The sequence below is a fragment of the Meleagris gallopavo genome, chromosome 5 (genome assembly GCF_000146605.3).
Source record: "Meleagris gallopavo isolate NT-WF06-2002-E0010 breed Aviagen turkey brand Nicholas breeding stock chromosome 5, Turkey_5.1, whole genome shotgun sequence".
Classification (NCBI taxonomy): Eukaryota; Metazoa; Chordata; class Aves; order Galliformes; family Phasianidae; genus Meleagris; species Meleagris gallopavo.
The window spans coordinates 48,860,476-48,876,665 of record NC_015015.2 but is presented as its reverse complement, the minus strand read 5'-3'; the positions used below and the strand labels follow the sequence as shown (position 1 = coordinate 48,876,665).

The window sequence follows — 16,190 nt, the reverse complement described above, 5'->3', positions numbered from 1 at the left end:
AGCCTGCGGTGGGTCGGCGGCGCGGGCGCCCAGTCGCAGAAGCAGTGCAAGAAATCGTCCTTTGCCTTCTACCAAGCGGTGCGCGACCTGCTGCCCGTCTGGTTCCTGGAGGACATGCGGACCATGGAGGTCTTCCACTGGGAGGACGGGGGCAAGGTGAGCCTCTACTCGCCCTCCGAGGCGCTGCTGTACGCCCTGGTGCACGACCACCAGCCCTACGCCCGGCACCTGCTCGCTAAGTTCCCGCAGAGCGTGCTGGCCGCGCCCAGCCAGAACTTCAGCTGCTGCCAGGCCTCGGCCCCTCACCTGGCCATGGCCGTCCGCTACAACCGCGTCCGCGTCCTCTTCCGCATCCTCAAGGCCGTGCAGGCCTTCCCGCCGGCCGAGCGGGCCGCCCACCTGGACCGCCGGGGCTGCAGCCGCGTGGAGGGCGGCAAGACGGCCCTGCACCTGGCCTGCGAGCTGGTGCGGCCCGAGTGCCTGCTGCTGCTGCTGGGGCACGGCGCATCGCCTTGCCTGCACGACGCTGTGGGGAACACTCCCCTGGACACCCTGCTGCAGCAGGTAGGCCAAGCGCCGGCGGCCAACATGCGCGCCAAGCTGCTCTGCCTCGACTGCCTCTTCCTCTTCGTGCCTCAGGACCTGCGGTTCGCCATGAAGCAACAACTGCTGGACGACCGGCAGCGGTGGCAGGACTTGCTGGGGGAGAGCCGGTTCCGCTGCCTGGTGGGCCTGGCTCCCCCATCGCTGTTTGTAGGAGCCATGCGTGTCTTGATCAGGACCATTGCACCCGAGCACTTCCCCGAGGCTCTGGACGATCTGCCTCTGCCGCACTTCCTAAAGCCTTTGGACTTGAAACTGGAGAGCTAGAGGGGATCTCCTGCCTGAAAGACTTGTGCTGGAAACGTCCCGGTGTGCAAAGCTGCCCCTGCGGCAGCCAAGTACCTGTTTTAATTGGAACTGTCTTTTTTAAAACAATTGTATTTGGCACTTTACAATATATTTTATTTAAAGATCCTTTTGGTGAGGTGAGGTCTGTACCGCGTTTTATAACAACATTACACAGCCTGTACAAATGGATATGGAGAAGAATACATTTGTAAATATGTCTAAATAAACCAGCAGCAGACATGATCCAAAGTATCAATCAAGCAGCTAGAAACTCTGAAATGGCACGTGCCTGCTGACAGCGCATGGGGGGAGTATCTGCTAGTTAGGATTTCCCTGTTACATAAGCTGAGCAGTCCTAGAACAGGATGACTCCTTTTTAGCAGCTCTCCTAATACATCTTGGCAGGGATGTGGGCTTTTTTTTAAAGGCACAGATGAAAACTTCCTAATCTTGTACACAAAACTAAAGAGAAGACATACTATTAAAACCTCCTTAAACAAGGCTGGCAGGGATATGCAGCTGAACCAATTGTATCTTAAAACAGGCACAAAAGCAGTTGGCTTCCTTGCAGTGTTCTTTCTGTTCCTTGGGGAGACCCATGCTGAGGGCAGGAGCAGAGAAAAACTGGCCAGGACCAGGGAGCTCTCTGTGCCTGCTGCAGGGTGAAGTGCCATCGCTTCAGGGCAATGAGGCTGGCATGGGGCATGCAGGAGGGTCAACCTCTGTCCCAATGAGAGGGATATACTTGGATGTGGCAATCTGGCAGCTTTTCATGCAGATTCCAACTCCCAGTGCCTGTCCCCCGGAAGAGGTAATGACTTTAGTTCAAATATCTCTTATGAGATGCTCCGAGGTACGTGAAACGCCCTCACAGTTGCTCCAGATAGAAAACCCCTCTAGGGGCAAGGTCCTGCTGCAAAGCTTATGTCCCAAGTAAAGGGTGCAGCATTAAGTTCTTTGCTCTGCAATCTTTACTCTGCACAATCCTGGGCAGCCGCGCTGCTTTGCTCCTGTAAAGCTGGCACTGCCCTTGCCTGCTCTGTGGGAGTGAGCTGTGCTGGCTCTACCATTTCCACGATGGAAATCTCCCCCAAGCTGCAGCACTGCCTCTATTGTTGGAAGGCAGCAGTGAAACTGCAGGGTTTTGCTTTGATGCTTCAAGTTGTAGCCAGGGAGCAATTTGCCACTTGAACTATTTTAGCAGTGCAGTTCCCATCAGAATCATCACAAAACTGATGCACTGAGTGCTAAGAGGCCACGTTCAAAATACTAATTTCTTTATTCATGAATTCATCTTGGTTAGAAAAAATAAATTGTAGAATGAGGTGCTATGTTATTCTTTCTTCAGCAGAAGAGCGGTATTTCATCATTAAAAAAAATCTCCATACTGCCCACACACTAAAAGATTAGCCATACTTCTGAAATTTGAGATGTAAGGAAGAAGATTGCTATTCTTAAACTGATGGCACTGAAAACGCTTTCTAGAAGAGCAAACGTTCCTTGGGAAGCCAAGAAATTCAGGCCCCGCATTGGAAAGCATATAACAGCTCTAACTATTCTCTCTTCAGCTACCTTGTTGGTGATAAAAAATACAAAAATCCGAAGAACTTATCCCTCTCTTAGCAGCTTAATGAAAAAAAATCCATGATGTTAAATTTTTCATTGGAGTACATTTTCTCCAGCGCTTTTGAAATAATGCTGTGGAACTCTTCCAAGACCAAAAGTGCAGCAGTGAGAGCTAACTTGCATATGGGAAGTGTGCGGAGGTCAGGGATGAGGCAGAGATGGGGGGGCTGGGAAGGTCCCACCAGCTTTCAGGTAATTCACTTTAATAGACTAATTTACTTTAGCAAACAGAATGCGTTCCCCCCTCAATATGGTGCGATGGGTCCAAAGTCAGCTAATTGCTGTGCCCCTCCTGTTATTCTGGGACAGAAGTCAAGCCTGTCGCTGCCTTGCTGAGCCCATGCTGGGATTACTCTGCTGAAGGTCACTGACAGACCTCACCACGTGCGCCTTGCCAGTGTGCCTGGTATGCCTCATCTAGCAATGTGGGCAAACCGCACCGGTGACTGCACACATCACTCACCCAGCTGGGTCCAGGCTTGTTTTCAAACAGTCACAGCTTGGAAAGAGGCTGGGGCTTCTCAGCTTTGGAAACACAAGTCCTCTGTTTGGCCACAGAGCAAGCAATAGCAGCAACAGCTCTCCTCGCAGTGACTTGCCAGCACGCCTGTCCTACACCACCAGGCCCCTGGGGTCAGGCTCCACAGCCCATTCTGTTCTTTGTCTCTTGGCAATTTTGCTGTCAGCCTTTGCCAATTACTGCCAGTTGCAACACCACTGTCAAGCTGAATAAAGCAAACTGGGACAGTCATTTCGTCTCTGCAGATGAGCACTGCCAGTACTAGAGTCAGAGAGCTGACCACAAAGTGAGGGTAAGGAGATTCACCAGGTCCTAACACCACAAGAGCCCACAGGTAAGGACATAAGATCTTCTGTGTGACATCACAGATTAATGTAGGCACAGAAGGCATCTTGCTCATCTGTGGGAAATGCTTTCAAATGCATACACAGCTGTATAGAGAGCCAGTATTCTTGAAAAGCTTAGTTATAGCCAGCTCTTCTGAAAAGCTTTCTATCATGAAACAACAAGGAAAGATAATAAATAATTCCCATGTGTTACACTTCAAAAAAAGAACATTGCTACCCACCTTTTAGTACAAACTGATTTTATTTGCTAAGAAGGCCTGAAACAGTCTGATTCTGAAGGAAAGGAGAAGAAGCAGTGCATTACTTTTGTTTTTTTCCTCTTTGCAATCAACGCCTCTCTGCAACTCCTTTAAATATTTTGGGAGTCACAACATTTAGCCTGCCCAGCACCTGCCAAAGGAGCTCAAGTCTATTTTGATTGTGCGCAGCTCGGTTAAAAGGTGGATTCAGGATCTTCAACAGTCTTCTTTTACCCAAAATATTAAGAACTTAAACTGATGAGAACACAAAACTTGGCAGCTTACGTAGTTTTAAAAACACCCTTTACAGTAACATCTGCCTCAATGCAACTCCCTTCTGTCATAAAAGCAGGATCGTACCATAGGCTGGTAGGAGTGCTGCCAGAGGCAGGCACCTTCCACTCAGCAGAAGATGCAGGTGTTACACACCTGAAAATAACTCCCCTCATGAAGATGCACAATAATGGAATATCACGCTCAAAACCTGCTTAACACAGCACAATGAGAACCTGCTGCCAATAGATGAGCACTTCAGAGAGAAAGAGGGCTGTTAATGAACAGGCTCCTCCGTGTGGACAACTTCTGCAAACTGAACCAGACAGGCATCAAGTTAAGGAGAACAGGAAGCTGAGCACAGATAGCTGCAGGCAGAGGCTGTGGCTATGGCAGAACTGTAGTTAGACTGCTTTGAAAATGCAGCTGAAACTAGGAAGCACAAAGATCCAGTACAAAGGGATGTAAAGACAGCAACAAGAAGTGGGACGTGATGCCAGGTTTGTTTTCCTAATCTCTGTTTGTCCTATGTCTAGCATTCAAGTTGTACAGGTTTTTGACTTGCAATGTAACAGATGCATTGACATCAGCCGATTATTGGGCATTGCATCACCCATCTTCAGATCAATGCCCCTAACAAGACAAACAAGGCACCCAAGCCTTGTGCTTAATATTTAAACTGTAAATCCTTGCAGACCAACTTTCCTAACACCTTTGTTAGTGGCAGTACTTCCATCATTTGCTGGTGCCAGAAGCTCTCTGAAGTTGATGACTGATAAAGTGGTCTCTCCTCCACCTGTGCATGTAAAAAAGAAACCACCAGTTCCTTGCTCAGACCACATCATATACTGTCAAATACAAGAATCACATCTATATTTTTGCAAGGCTACAGCTTGCACTAGTTTATTTCTGCTCCTTCCACCAAGCAGGTATGCATACATGAGCAGCACAAGAATGGAAGGAGCAGACCTCTCTTGTGAAACACATTTCATCATTCACAGCAGGAAAAAAAAATACAACAGTTTGCAAACAGGGAAACAAAAAAGCACACACTTAAAAAAACAAACCCAAAACAACAGAGATTGTTCACTGCTACAAAAAGAAATTCAACTGGGATAAAAAAGGTTTCCTCTTCCCTCATTGGCCTCTGAAAGGACTGATAGCTCTTTTCTACCAGTTGATAGATAGAAAGATCACATAAATCAACAACGCAAATCTTCAGGAGCCTCAGATGATGACAAATTGGTCACATTTACAGATCATTGCTGAGGTCTGTGGGTTGTGATCCCTGTATACAAGTCCAATACAGTCTTAGATGAGCCTTCTCCTTCAGGAGAAGCATTTTAGCCCCAAAATTCAGGCCTGATGCAACTCACCCTGACTCATGGTGAAATACCTACATAGCTGGGACACGAGGCAGGACCATGGACCCACCTGCCCTTCCCTATGCTCCCTATTCAGAGCCAACACGAGGGCAGAAAACTCCACAGATCCCAGCAGGGAGGTGAGAAGGGAACCAAGCCAGCCAAGCTTTCCCTTAGGCTCCTCTGCTAAAAGCAATGGAAGGAGGCCAAAGGAAGAGAGAGAGGCCATTAATTCTAGGCAGAAAGCACTTGGCTGCACATCTCTGCCAGGACAAGCAGCAGCTTCCAGCTCTAGAGAGAACACCAGGGAACCACTGGACTCTGACTCGGCCCCAGCAGCACAGCTCAACTTCTGCAGCCCAATGGCTCCAATGGCAAAGTGCCCATCCTCCCATCTCTTCTCACACACCAGCGACCAGGCAGCATTCTCAGACTCTGGTTCAATTTGGAACACTGAGTATGCCCATGTTCTCTCTGGTCACACAGCTTCCCTGTCCATGACTGCCCCTCTGCCCCTTCGTTCCAGCCATGGTAGTAATTACTGTTTTGATGAAGGGTGCTCTTTTGTCATCCTGCTGTTAACTCTTTTAATGGTGCAAGTTACAGTAAACATGTTAGAGCATTTCACATTTATATTTTTAATGCAGTGTCAAATGTTCAAAGCAGAATTTTAGACCAAAGCCTAAAATTATAAGTAATTTCTAACTCACTGTAATCGAGTCCCTTGAGCAGCCGAGTTCTGAACGTCTTTTCCTACAAAACCATCTGCTAGTGCTCCCATGCTTTCTCCCACTCCTGTAACAAGGAAAGCTATGAGTTAGTGACTCCAAGTGACAAGGCAGAGGGATGCAGAAGCTCAAACTTATTTCAGTCCCTTGTTAATGACCGCACAGGCAGGACTACAGTCAACAGCAGGCTGACAAAATGGTCTCAAGCTACTCATGGAGGTGACTTAAGTGGCTGCTTGTCCTAGGGCTGGGAAGCCACCACATCTGCAAGGAGACGGGACAGACACAAGTATTTGCAGGCTTGCCCAGTAGGAGGGATGTTAGGACCTTAGGGACCACAGAGCTAAGGAAATGCGCTGACAACACCACAGGGCTTCTCTTGACAGCAGGGCACTGGTGAGATGAGATGGATGGACGTACTTCTGCCAGTGATAGCTGCAGCAAACACTCGGCCCCAGCAGTGTGACAAGAACCATTAGTGAACTCCAATGCTGGAGAGGGAAACATGCTAACAGAAAAAGAGGAGCATGCTGTCAAGTTTGTCATCTTCAGATACCCAAGGTTTGACTCAGCAGCAGCACTGGGGATGTGGTTATACCAAGAACGCCTGGGCAGAAAAACACCCTCTGAGACAGACGTGAGGTAAGGACTTGCTGGGAGGCAAGACCAGTGAGTCAGTTGTTGATTCACTCATTGGATAGAATATTTTAAAGACAAAACCTCAGTGGTGTTTGTGCACATATTGCTCAGGTTGTCTCCACTATGGAGAACTCGAGAAGTGGCTGTTGGAGCTCTGTACAGCCAGGCAGACCATGGGGCCAAGCACCACAACATCTTTGCTGTGAGGACCTGAGGCCTTCGTCTTTTGGTACCACACAGCTATCAGCCATCACATCTCCTCTCCTACCAGTTTACTGAGTACAAAAACGGTTGCAATCCCAGCTCCTCAGCTAGAGCTTTTTCCTCAAGTGATATCAGCAAATGCTGTTTATCACCAGAGGTCTCTGGCTCAATAATCACCCTGTGGTGGCTGGTAATCTTCAAGCTGCACACAGGCAAGCTGGCAGTCTCATCCTTGTCCTGCAACAGTCTGGTCTATGCTGTCCCTACAAACAACATTTTTGCTTGTACAAGTCAGAGAGCTGTCGGGCAAACATCTTTTCCTATTGCCCAGCTAAGCCTACGGGGGCAGAAAAAAGCTACAGTTCTCTGTGCTCTGTCCTAACAGCAAGACTAAGTTCCAGTTCTCTTTCTACTTCTGCTGAATGATGGAAGATGAAGAAAGAAGGAGCAAATTCCTTTGTTGCCCTGACAGCGAGGGAGTACCAGACAAAAGGGAGGAGTAATGCAGAACTTGGCTCTGCCCATCTCCGACTCATGGGAAAAGTGTTGCTTAGAGAATGCTGTGCTTTCTAGGGGATGCTAAGCAGCACTGAACATTCACTTCGGGAGGTGACAGATCCCAGCTGGTAGTCTGGATCTGCGTGCATTCACCTTTTCAGCATTTGCAGTTCATGCATGGAGAAGTAGTACTGCACTGTGCCAAAGCTTGGGTATTGAGCTGCAAGGGGATTCAGAAGTCTTTTGTTCCAGAATCGAAAGAACTCCTTCCTGCCTACTGCTTGGCATTTGATGCTTTAGAAACTGGTTGCTCAGATACCAAACAAATCTTGTGCAGGCTCCCTGTTAAAACAAAAGCAGAGAAATGTATGTAACCATATCCCTGCTTTAGACTGTGACCTTACCAAGTTCCATTTGTTATTTTAGGCCACAATGAAGCTCTACTCAGACACAAATCTTACACTGATGCAGTGACTCTGTAGGAGACACCCTTTGCTATGGTACACACACTGAACCTTCACTCTTACAATGGGATGTTATAAGCACCACAAGTATCCCTGATGGCCTAGGCATTAACTATAGTGTGGCAGAAAGATGTGTGCCCTACTTTTGTTAGCTGGTCTCTGTAAAGAGACAAGCCCATTTAGCTATCTGAGCCAATGGCTTTTAGTTTGGCTAGTGGGCTGTGCTATGAGAGCAAGACTTGAGCTCAGAACCTACGGAGAACCCATATCCTTTCAAAACATTATCAAAACATTAAGCTCTAACATGATGACTGTGGCATTTTTGGCTGCCTTCCTAGTTTCCTAATCTCTGCAATGGGAAAACACTGCTTTGTTGCTCACTCCTCTATTACTGTAGAGTGTAGTTGTCCTGACCATCGTGCTATCCTCAAGCACACACCCTTGCTGTAAAATGCAAGCTTGACACTCAGCTGAACTTCTGGTTAATGAGTCACATCACCCTGCTCACCAACCAGGTTTACACCTTTCTGAGCAGTGTTTGGAAACCTCTCCTGAGGACAGGAAGTCTGTCAGCAGCAAACCTTCAACTTCTACTTTCTGTTTGCGTGCCCTCTCTCTTCACCTGACTATAGGTAAAGACAAATTGTTTGCTTCGGAGAACATTGCTGCCCAAAGAAGACATGGAGAATGATACGATGGCTCACTTTGGTGCAAAACTGAAAATAAAAAATAAAGGGTAACATGACATAGCTCAGGGCTAATGAAGACAAAAGCTGATAGTAGACATGAGCATCCACTTGTGGAAGAGCAACGTCTGGGAAGAAAGATTATAGAAGCCAGCACCTAGAGCCTGACAAAATGACATCAATGTGAGACATGCATATTCTGCACCTTCAAAGGCTCTTTCTGCTAAGGGCACTTCATCTACCAAACAGAACAAAAAGGCACAAATACTTAGAAAGGAAAACGAAATGATGCCATTTACATAGAAAAGAAAAAAAAAGAAAAACCAACAATCAAGCAAAGCAAGAAAAGATTCAGTGGCTTGATGGGTGTTCTCACCCTTTGATATCCTTACGGGGATTGTTTCTTCCTTTTATCCAGTGCTAAATGACTCTCAGAATGGAACTGCCACCATTTCCTATCAAAGACAGTAGCAGAGCCTAAAAAGTCCTATTATGAGGACACATTTCCTGCCATTAAGATTCTTTTTCGCTCACTCTTCTTCCGTAGGTCAGAATTATTCTCTTTAGCATCCCCTGAAACCATCATATCCCTACCCCAAGTAGCATCTATGTCAAAACTTTGAGTCACTGCCAAGAAGAAACACTTGGTACCTGGCTATCACTTCAAACAAAGTAGATGCATTTATTTTGCAAACTCTCCTGTCTGAAATGGTTTCCAAAAGCAACCTTTGTTTGGCTGAACACAAGCAGAGCTGCCTCTAGAGATATCATATGGTGATACCTTAGATCCTACTAATGATGTTCCCAAGCCATATTCATGTCCATTGTAGTGAGAGCTTTCCGTATAGATTTATATAAGGCAAAATATGAAAGACAAGTGTTCCAACATTCTTGTCTGGCTGTGTTTAGACCCTAATAAGAACTGGTCCTAATAAGTATGACAGCAGAACGCAGGGACTGAACAAAGCAGAGCCTTTTAAGAGGAAGCTGAACTCATCTTGCTCAGTATGCTTTGAAAAATTCATCTGAAAAAACATGGGCTCCCTTGCTCATTAAAAACAACAACAACAACAACAACAACAACAACAACAACAAAAACACACTTCATTTTCCATCTTAAAAGTTCACTATTAAAATCAGGTTTAAGATGCTACCATATTGCAAAACAGTCAACACTGGTGAAAAGTGCTGCAAAGGACTATGGACAACGGTGTATCAGATCACGGTTGGACTAGATGATCTTGTAGGTCCTTTCCAACTTTGTGATTCTGTGATTCTATGATCAAAAGTATCACAAAACTGTATTGGCATTAACTTGCATTTACACAATTAGCAGAGCTTAAGGAGAAGGAGCAGCTCTGCTGCCTCCTTGGACCTTAACTCTTGGTGTAGAGCAATTAAAATAACAAGGTGGGAAGAGAAGGTCATAAACAAAACACTCAGAACAGCCTCTGCAGAGTCCTGTGTTTTCCTCCCAGCACTGTTTTGAATGGGCACCATGTAATCATGCAGTTATGCATAAAGGGATGGGAGAAAGTTCCCTGTACCAGGCAAAGAACAGGATGAAAAGAAGTCAGCAGGTTTTAAGAGCAACAGGATTCAGCTCTCCAATTTATCTGTTCTCAGCACAGACAAACATTTCAGATTTCTATTGTTGTTCTTTTAAATGAACACCTCATGCTGACAGTATATTGTTAAGCAGCTAATTAGAACTGAAGCCTGAGATCTCCCCTGCACAAGTACCTCTGGCATCAATGTTAATATTTAAGAAGGTTGGCATTATTATTACAGTAATTATAAAGTGAATTAACAGTGGTAAACCTGTTATTTCAAAGCATTTCACCAATCACTTCCAGTCCTCTCCCTAACTTAAAATACTTGACTTCCACTACAGCACTGTGGAACTTGGTGCAGATCTGCTGGTTCACGTTCATTACTCCCAATTTGGAGTGCTGGGCACAGACTGGAGTCTGGGAACAGACTACACAGCCCATCTGTTGAGGCAAAGCACAGATTTAGCAGGACAAGCGTGGGAGCTGAGCAAATAAAATCTCCATCATTCTAGCACTCACCCTACTTTGCACTTCCAGTGATCAGCTGGCTGCTCTGTCCCCTCTGACAATCAGGGATTGTGGGGTTTCTTGCTGGCAGTTGCATTCCACCCCCTGCAGCATAAATGAATTCATTCTTTTTCAGACGTGCCCCGGCTGCTTCCCCAGGCGCTTGCAGCAGGCAGCCTGCTGGGCACTTCCCTGGAAATTCCCTCCAAGTCTTTTAATTTTTCTGATTGTGCTCTAATTAGCTTGACTTTTCATCTGACCCAGGTGAGCTTTGCTAAATTTACCCAGCACATGGCTAGGCAAGATACAGCATTGTAACAACTTCAGATAGGAATCATCTACTGTGTATTCTTACTTTATGCTTTACAGACATAGCGTCTCTACCATTTCACCATTCTAATACAAAATAATAATAAATATTATTAAATAAATATAAATATAAAATAAAAATAAACATGTTCTTCCTGGAAGAGGCTCACTGTACTGATTAGGTCCCAGGTCTACAGCACCAAACCAAAGTCAACTTGTGCAAAATCAAGATGGTAAATACAGGACGTTGATGAATTTCTGTAGACATCTTTTAGCATGAAGTTTTCAAGCACAAGCGTTGTAAACTGAAGACTTTTTCCTTTTGCTGTATCTGCTGTAAGTGAATCTCAGCTAAGGTCATGAGAAAGATGTATTAGAAAAAAAAAAATCACTGATTAATTCTATTTTGGATAGAAACAGTGAATAATATCTGAAAGATTAATTCAGCTTCATCCGGCACTGTTCAGTTGTGCACTATTTGGTGCCTCTATCAGGCAACCACAGACTACAAAACTCAGCACACTTTAGTCATTTCTGAAGGCCAAACATAGGGCATTTTTTAATCTAGGGGAATTTGTAACACTACAAAATATCAAAATCATGAGCTACTTATTTAGATATTTATTATCATTAGTGTCAGCTTTTAGAAAACTTAAATAAAATATATCTGATTTCTAAGTTCACATTTCATTGGAATATAAAGTTTCTCAAACAGATCTTTCCTACCTGTACAGTTTCCCCCCCACCAGCATCAAGTAAGATTTTAACTTTATGGCTAGTTTAACAGCTTTAACAGATGTATTCAAACAGCCTTTGAGTCAGACAACCTCAAAGACCAAGCAAATCATAACAGTGATTTCACCTAGCTTCTACCATGCCACAATCTACAACTGAATCTCAAACCTCTCTATCTTCGTTTTGAGTGATGAGAAAGCCACAGTTACTTCTGTGATAAACCTAGATATCACCATTCAGCAATGTAGGGAGATAGTTTTATTTATTTAGATATGTTAATCGCTATCAGAAGAGCTCTGGCTATAGTAATTCACATAAGATAATGACTGCAACTCAACTTTCACTTTCCATTAATTAAAATCCAGTCCTGTAGATTACAAGTTCACTTTTGTTCTGGGAGAGTGCCATGGTTATTTCTAATTGGAGTAACTTAGTATCAACCAACCAGGGCGATACACTTAGTTTGGCAAGGAATAGCTCTCTTTGCTGACTACTTGTTGCCATAATACGTGCCAAGTTTTACTTTCAGGAAGGGGAATAAAACCTGCACCTCACATTCTACACTTTAATTAAGTGTCTTTAATTAAGATCTTACCTCTTTACTCATGAAGGCAGGAATAGGATATGGATAGCCTGGTTAATGGAAAAACTAAAGACCAGAGATTTTTCACCAAAGTAATTAGTAGACCTGCATATCTTCACAGATTATTTATACTTCTGTAATGGCTAATTAAAAAGGTAAACCCATAGGCATTCAGGCAACTGAACTGCAGGTCTTTACATTCATAACATCATTTACTATCCAGAACTCCAATAAAAACAACTAGCTCACTCATTAAGGGAGCATTTGTGAGGAAAGCGAAAAGATAAGCCAGAATACCATGCTAGTCTGAAATAAGCCACGAGTGCCTTTGAGACACCTGAGCACTCAGCTGTTGGGACAGCCATGCAGGAGAGTCAGAGTTGTGATCTTCTGACATGTGATGACAGTCACATGTTTGGGAGGAAGTGGGTTTCTTGTACATTGCACCAAAGATGCTCTTTGCAGAGGTATAAACGTTTATTCCAAATTCTCTGTGCCTGTATAAATAAACCTATCTTTAAACGATGACATAAAGTCATAATTAAATATTCTTATTATCATTTTCTTAGCAGTAACAGCATTTCCTAACAACTCTATTACCTCACTTAAGCAATTAAAGTATCGTGACAATTTTTAGTGAAAATCTTGCTTTGTGCCACTTAACATTATTTCATTCTACTTTTTATTGCTGCAACAGAGAAAAACAAGTGTTATTTATGTATCTACATGGGTGTTTCACACCAACTCACCTCGGGTATCTGAACTTCCATAAGTGGTAACATAAGGATCACTGTTGTATAACAGAACAGGCTGATGCTGTAAGAAGACTAGAATTTCCCTGCAGGAACCAACAGAAGCAGATGAACCAGTTTGTCAAGATAAAAGCTATGGTAATTAGTAAATACACGGCCATCAGAATTTGAACAGGATTCTTACAGCTGGAAGCAGGCATCAGCATCAGAATAGTCATTAAGCATGACTACACCTTCTTGTGAGAAGCTACACAGGTCTTGGCTCTGTCAGAAAACAGCCCTCCTATGTGGGAAATGAAGGCAATGGTGCTTTATATGTCTCAGAAGCGGTTACAGTTGAAGGCCAGAATCACAGGAAGTCAGGTAAGCTCTGATATTTTAGAATGCAAAGAAGGGTATGGTTACAGTATCAGGTACAATCGCCTGTTTTCTGCTTGACCATTTTTTTTACCATTTTATACTGGGTAATAGTAGGATAGAGGTTTCATAAGCATGTCTTTCTTCAGCAGCAAGGCAACTTCCAGACAAACAGAACTCTTTGTGAACCATACGACAGATGAGTCTTACCACAGTAATTTATTTCTTAAAAATCTAGTTTATTGCACTTGTCTCAAAGCACAAACAAAACAAAAAAACTAAATACAGAAAAAAAGGGAAAAAATATATCCTAATTTTAATAAAGCTACCCTAAAAAGTAGTCTGAAAAGAGCTCCTGACACCAATTTAATATTAATGACCATAGCAAGATACGGTATTATACGGTAAACAAACAACTAGCAAGCTCAAACCATTACTAAGATGACTTTGAATAATGTAATAGAAAAGTGTCACTACTAAGTAACGCCATTGTACTTAAGCACCTGGAGCTTGGCAAGGTGCAGAGAAGTACTCATATCCCTGCTCCAAAGTGGCTGACACAGGAGCTGCCAAAATATACTTTTAAGGTAAATTTCAGCATCTTTGGGGTCCTCAAGATACCAAGCTGTGCTTGCAGAAAACAGACTGGTTTACTTCATGAATCAATCCATTACAATCCACTGCCAGACTGGCTAAAAAAAACAAAACAAAACAAAAACAACTTTCTGGAGCAATCACCATATATAGATATCAATGAGGCAAACATCTAATCTGTGAAAGGGAAATAAATCCTTCTTCCCTGTAAGACTGAAAGGTCAGACTGAGACCTGACAGCCAGTATCAGAAGTGGTACTAAAAAAAAATAACAACACAATGTGACATAACTTGGTTCTCTCTCCACAGATGTACATTCTCACCTTGCACCACGTTTGTTCCAAGTTTAGTGCAGTACATGCACGACCTATTCTGAAAAAGAACAGAGGTTAAAAAGAAAACATCCTTCTCCATATGTGCTAAGTTCTCAAAACAAACATCCCCACAATTTAACACCCGGCCTTTTTCTGAAGCTGGCTCATTTACAGTATTGGTTAGCAGCTGCTTAAACATTCTGATGATTTATATGCTTAGAATGAATACAAAATAACTCTTCCACCTACGTACCGAACTCAGGTTCTCTCATGTATAGTTCTATTGCTTAAAAAAGATGAGGTATCTTTCAAAGAAGATTTAAAGAAAAATAAACTGCAGTGACTAACTTAGGTTACTTCCCAGTTCATTACATACCTCTGCTGCAACATCTGTAAGCATAAGACACTTCAAAATTTAGCTAACATAGCTAAAAGTTACAATATTGTTAAGTATTTTCTCACAATATCACAATTTTAATGGGATATACAGGTAATTCTATCAATTACCATTTTACTTTTAATACATCTGTGTTTGGTACTCAAAACAATTTGAGTCCAAAGGTTAAAGCACTGGCTGGAGGCACAAATGTAGCACAACAGGTATCATGAAAGCTACTCTGTACATTCCTACTTTGTACTACAAACCCAACATGCAACTTCCTTCTTTTCCAAAGCGGGACTTACCCCTCAAAAATTGTCAGCTCCCTGATGGCTGCATGAAATGGGGAAAAGTTCCCTTGATATTATGTGCAATCCAAACTTCTCATGCTAGAAACAAAATTTCTAAATGCTGAATGTTAGTATAGCCTTGCAGATGTTTATATGGAAATGGACCAAACTAAGCTCATTTCAACACTGTGAAATCAGGATGTTCTAAGATCTCTCTAAGAAATACCTCCCTTTATTTTCTTCCATGCTGCAAGGGAAAAGTCATTCTAAACATATACAATAGTTGAAGAGCATTTCTAACAGTTTGGAGTTCCACATAAAAAAGAAATTGAGAAATATTTAATGTTTCTGATGTAGAGAAATATTTAATGCAATAGAATTTCTTCTCAAAGTAAGTACACATGTATTAGTGTGCATGCTATTGTGAAATAGTCACTTTCATTGCTAATCAGATTAAGTTAAAGAGTTATGTTTCCAAAGGAGCTGCTACAGTAGTACAGTATAACAACTGCAGTATGCCACACCTAAAGAGTCTCCCAAGAGACTGGAACAAGCATCAGAACTCACAGCTTAGAGGCTATTTAACAGGTCAGTTTTTTCATACAAAAGTGCTAATATCACAAGGTCCAGTATGAGTGGCTTTTACATCCAACATTCTGTACATACATTACAGAAGTTCTATATGCCCTTCTATTTTTTCCACTGCTTCACAAGCCTGAAGGACTTCATATCACTTCCCATTCATCTTCAAAATCATCAGGGTGAAGCAGAACAGAAGCATCGTTTTTCTGCTGGTTATGGGAATGGCTAAAGGTCTTAGTGAGGCGCTGGAGAAGGGATCCTGAAGTACTGATCGCCCACAGTTCATCCAGAGGGGTCACTGTAAAGCATAAGTTAGACATCTTGTAATAACAGTAGAAGGGTCCAGTTGTAAACATTAGATAAATAACATTTGGATTTATTTTTGTTTCTAATTGTACCTAGGGAAGGTTTTTACTGATGTGATAAAAGCACCTTGATGAAACTGCCAGGCCACGAAGTTCTCCCTGCTTATGGTCAGCTTGAACACATCAGGCAGAAATCAAAGCAAACATCACAATGCTTTTGAATTATCACACAGAACCAACTTGCCTGTTAAACGTGCGACATTTCCAGGAATCTTCTTCCAGTAGTCACCTGCTGGATTCTTGTCAGTAATACCATAGCGACGAGCTACATCTCCGTTTGGACAGCGCGCCCAAACGGTCCTTGTACTTAGAGCCAGCTCACACGCCTGCAAACCTAAAGATAATCAGGCATCAAAAGGCAATAATCACAAGCTTTCTTCTGTACTAAATA

At 43.3% G+C, this 16,190-nt stretch overlaps 2 protein-coding genes across 2 annotated transcripts in view; one reads left to right on the top strand and one right to left on the bottom strand.

Moving 5' to 3' along the window:
* Positions 1-1,143, top strand: part of ANKRD9 (ankyrin repeat domain 9) — a 1,526-nt gene extending 383 nt beyond the window's left edge. Inside the window, exons 2-3 of the mRNA XM_019616139.2 lie at positions 3-564; positions 640-1,143. Coding sequence (XP_019471684.1) covers positions 3-564; positions 640-870 — 793 coding nt within the window. The 3' untranslated portion in view covers positions 871-1,143. The remainder of the gene's footprint in view (positions 1-2; positions 565-639) is intronic.
* A 14,033-nt stretch (positions 1,144-15,176) lies between these two features.
* The window catches only part of TECPR2 (tectonin beta-propeller repeat containing 2), a 34,334-nt gene continuing 33,320 nt past the window's right edge, over positions 15,177-16,190 (bottom strand). The window contains 2 exon segments of the mRNA XM_010711933.3: positions 15,177-15,732; positions 15,984-16,133. Coding sequence (XP_010710235.1) covers positions 15,578-15,732; positions 15,984-16,133 — 305 coding nt within the window. The 3' untranslated portion in view covers positions 15,177-15,577.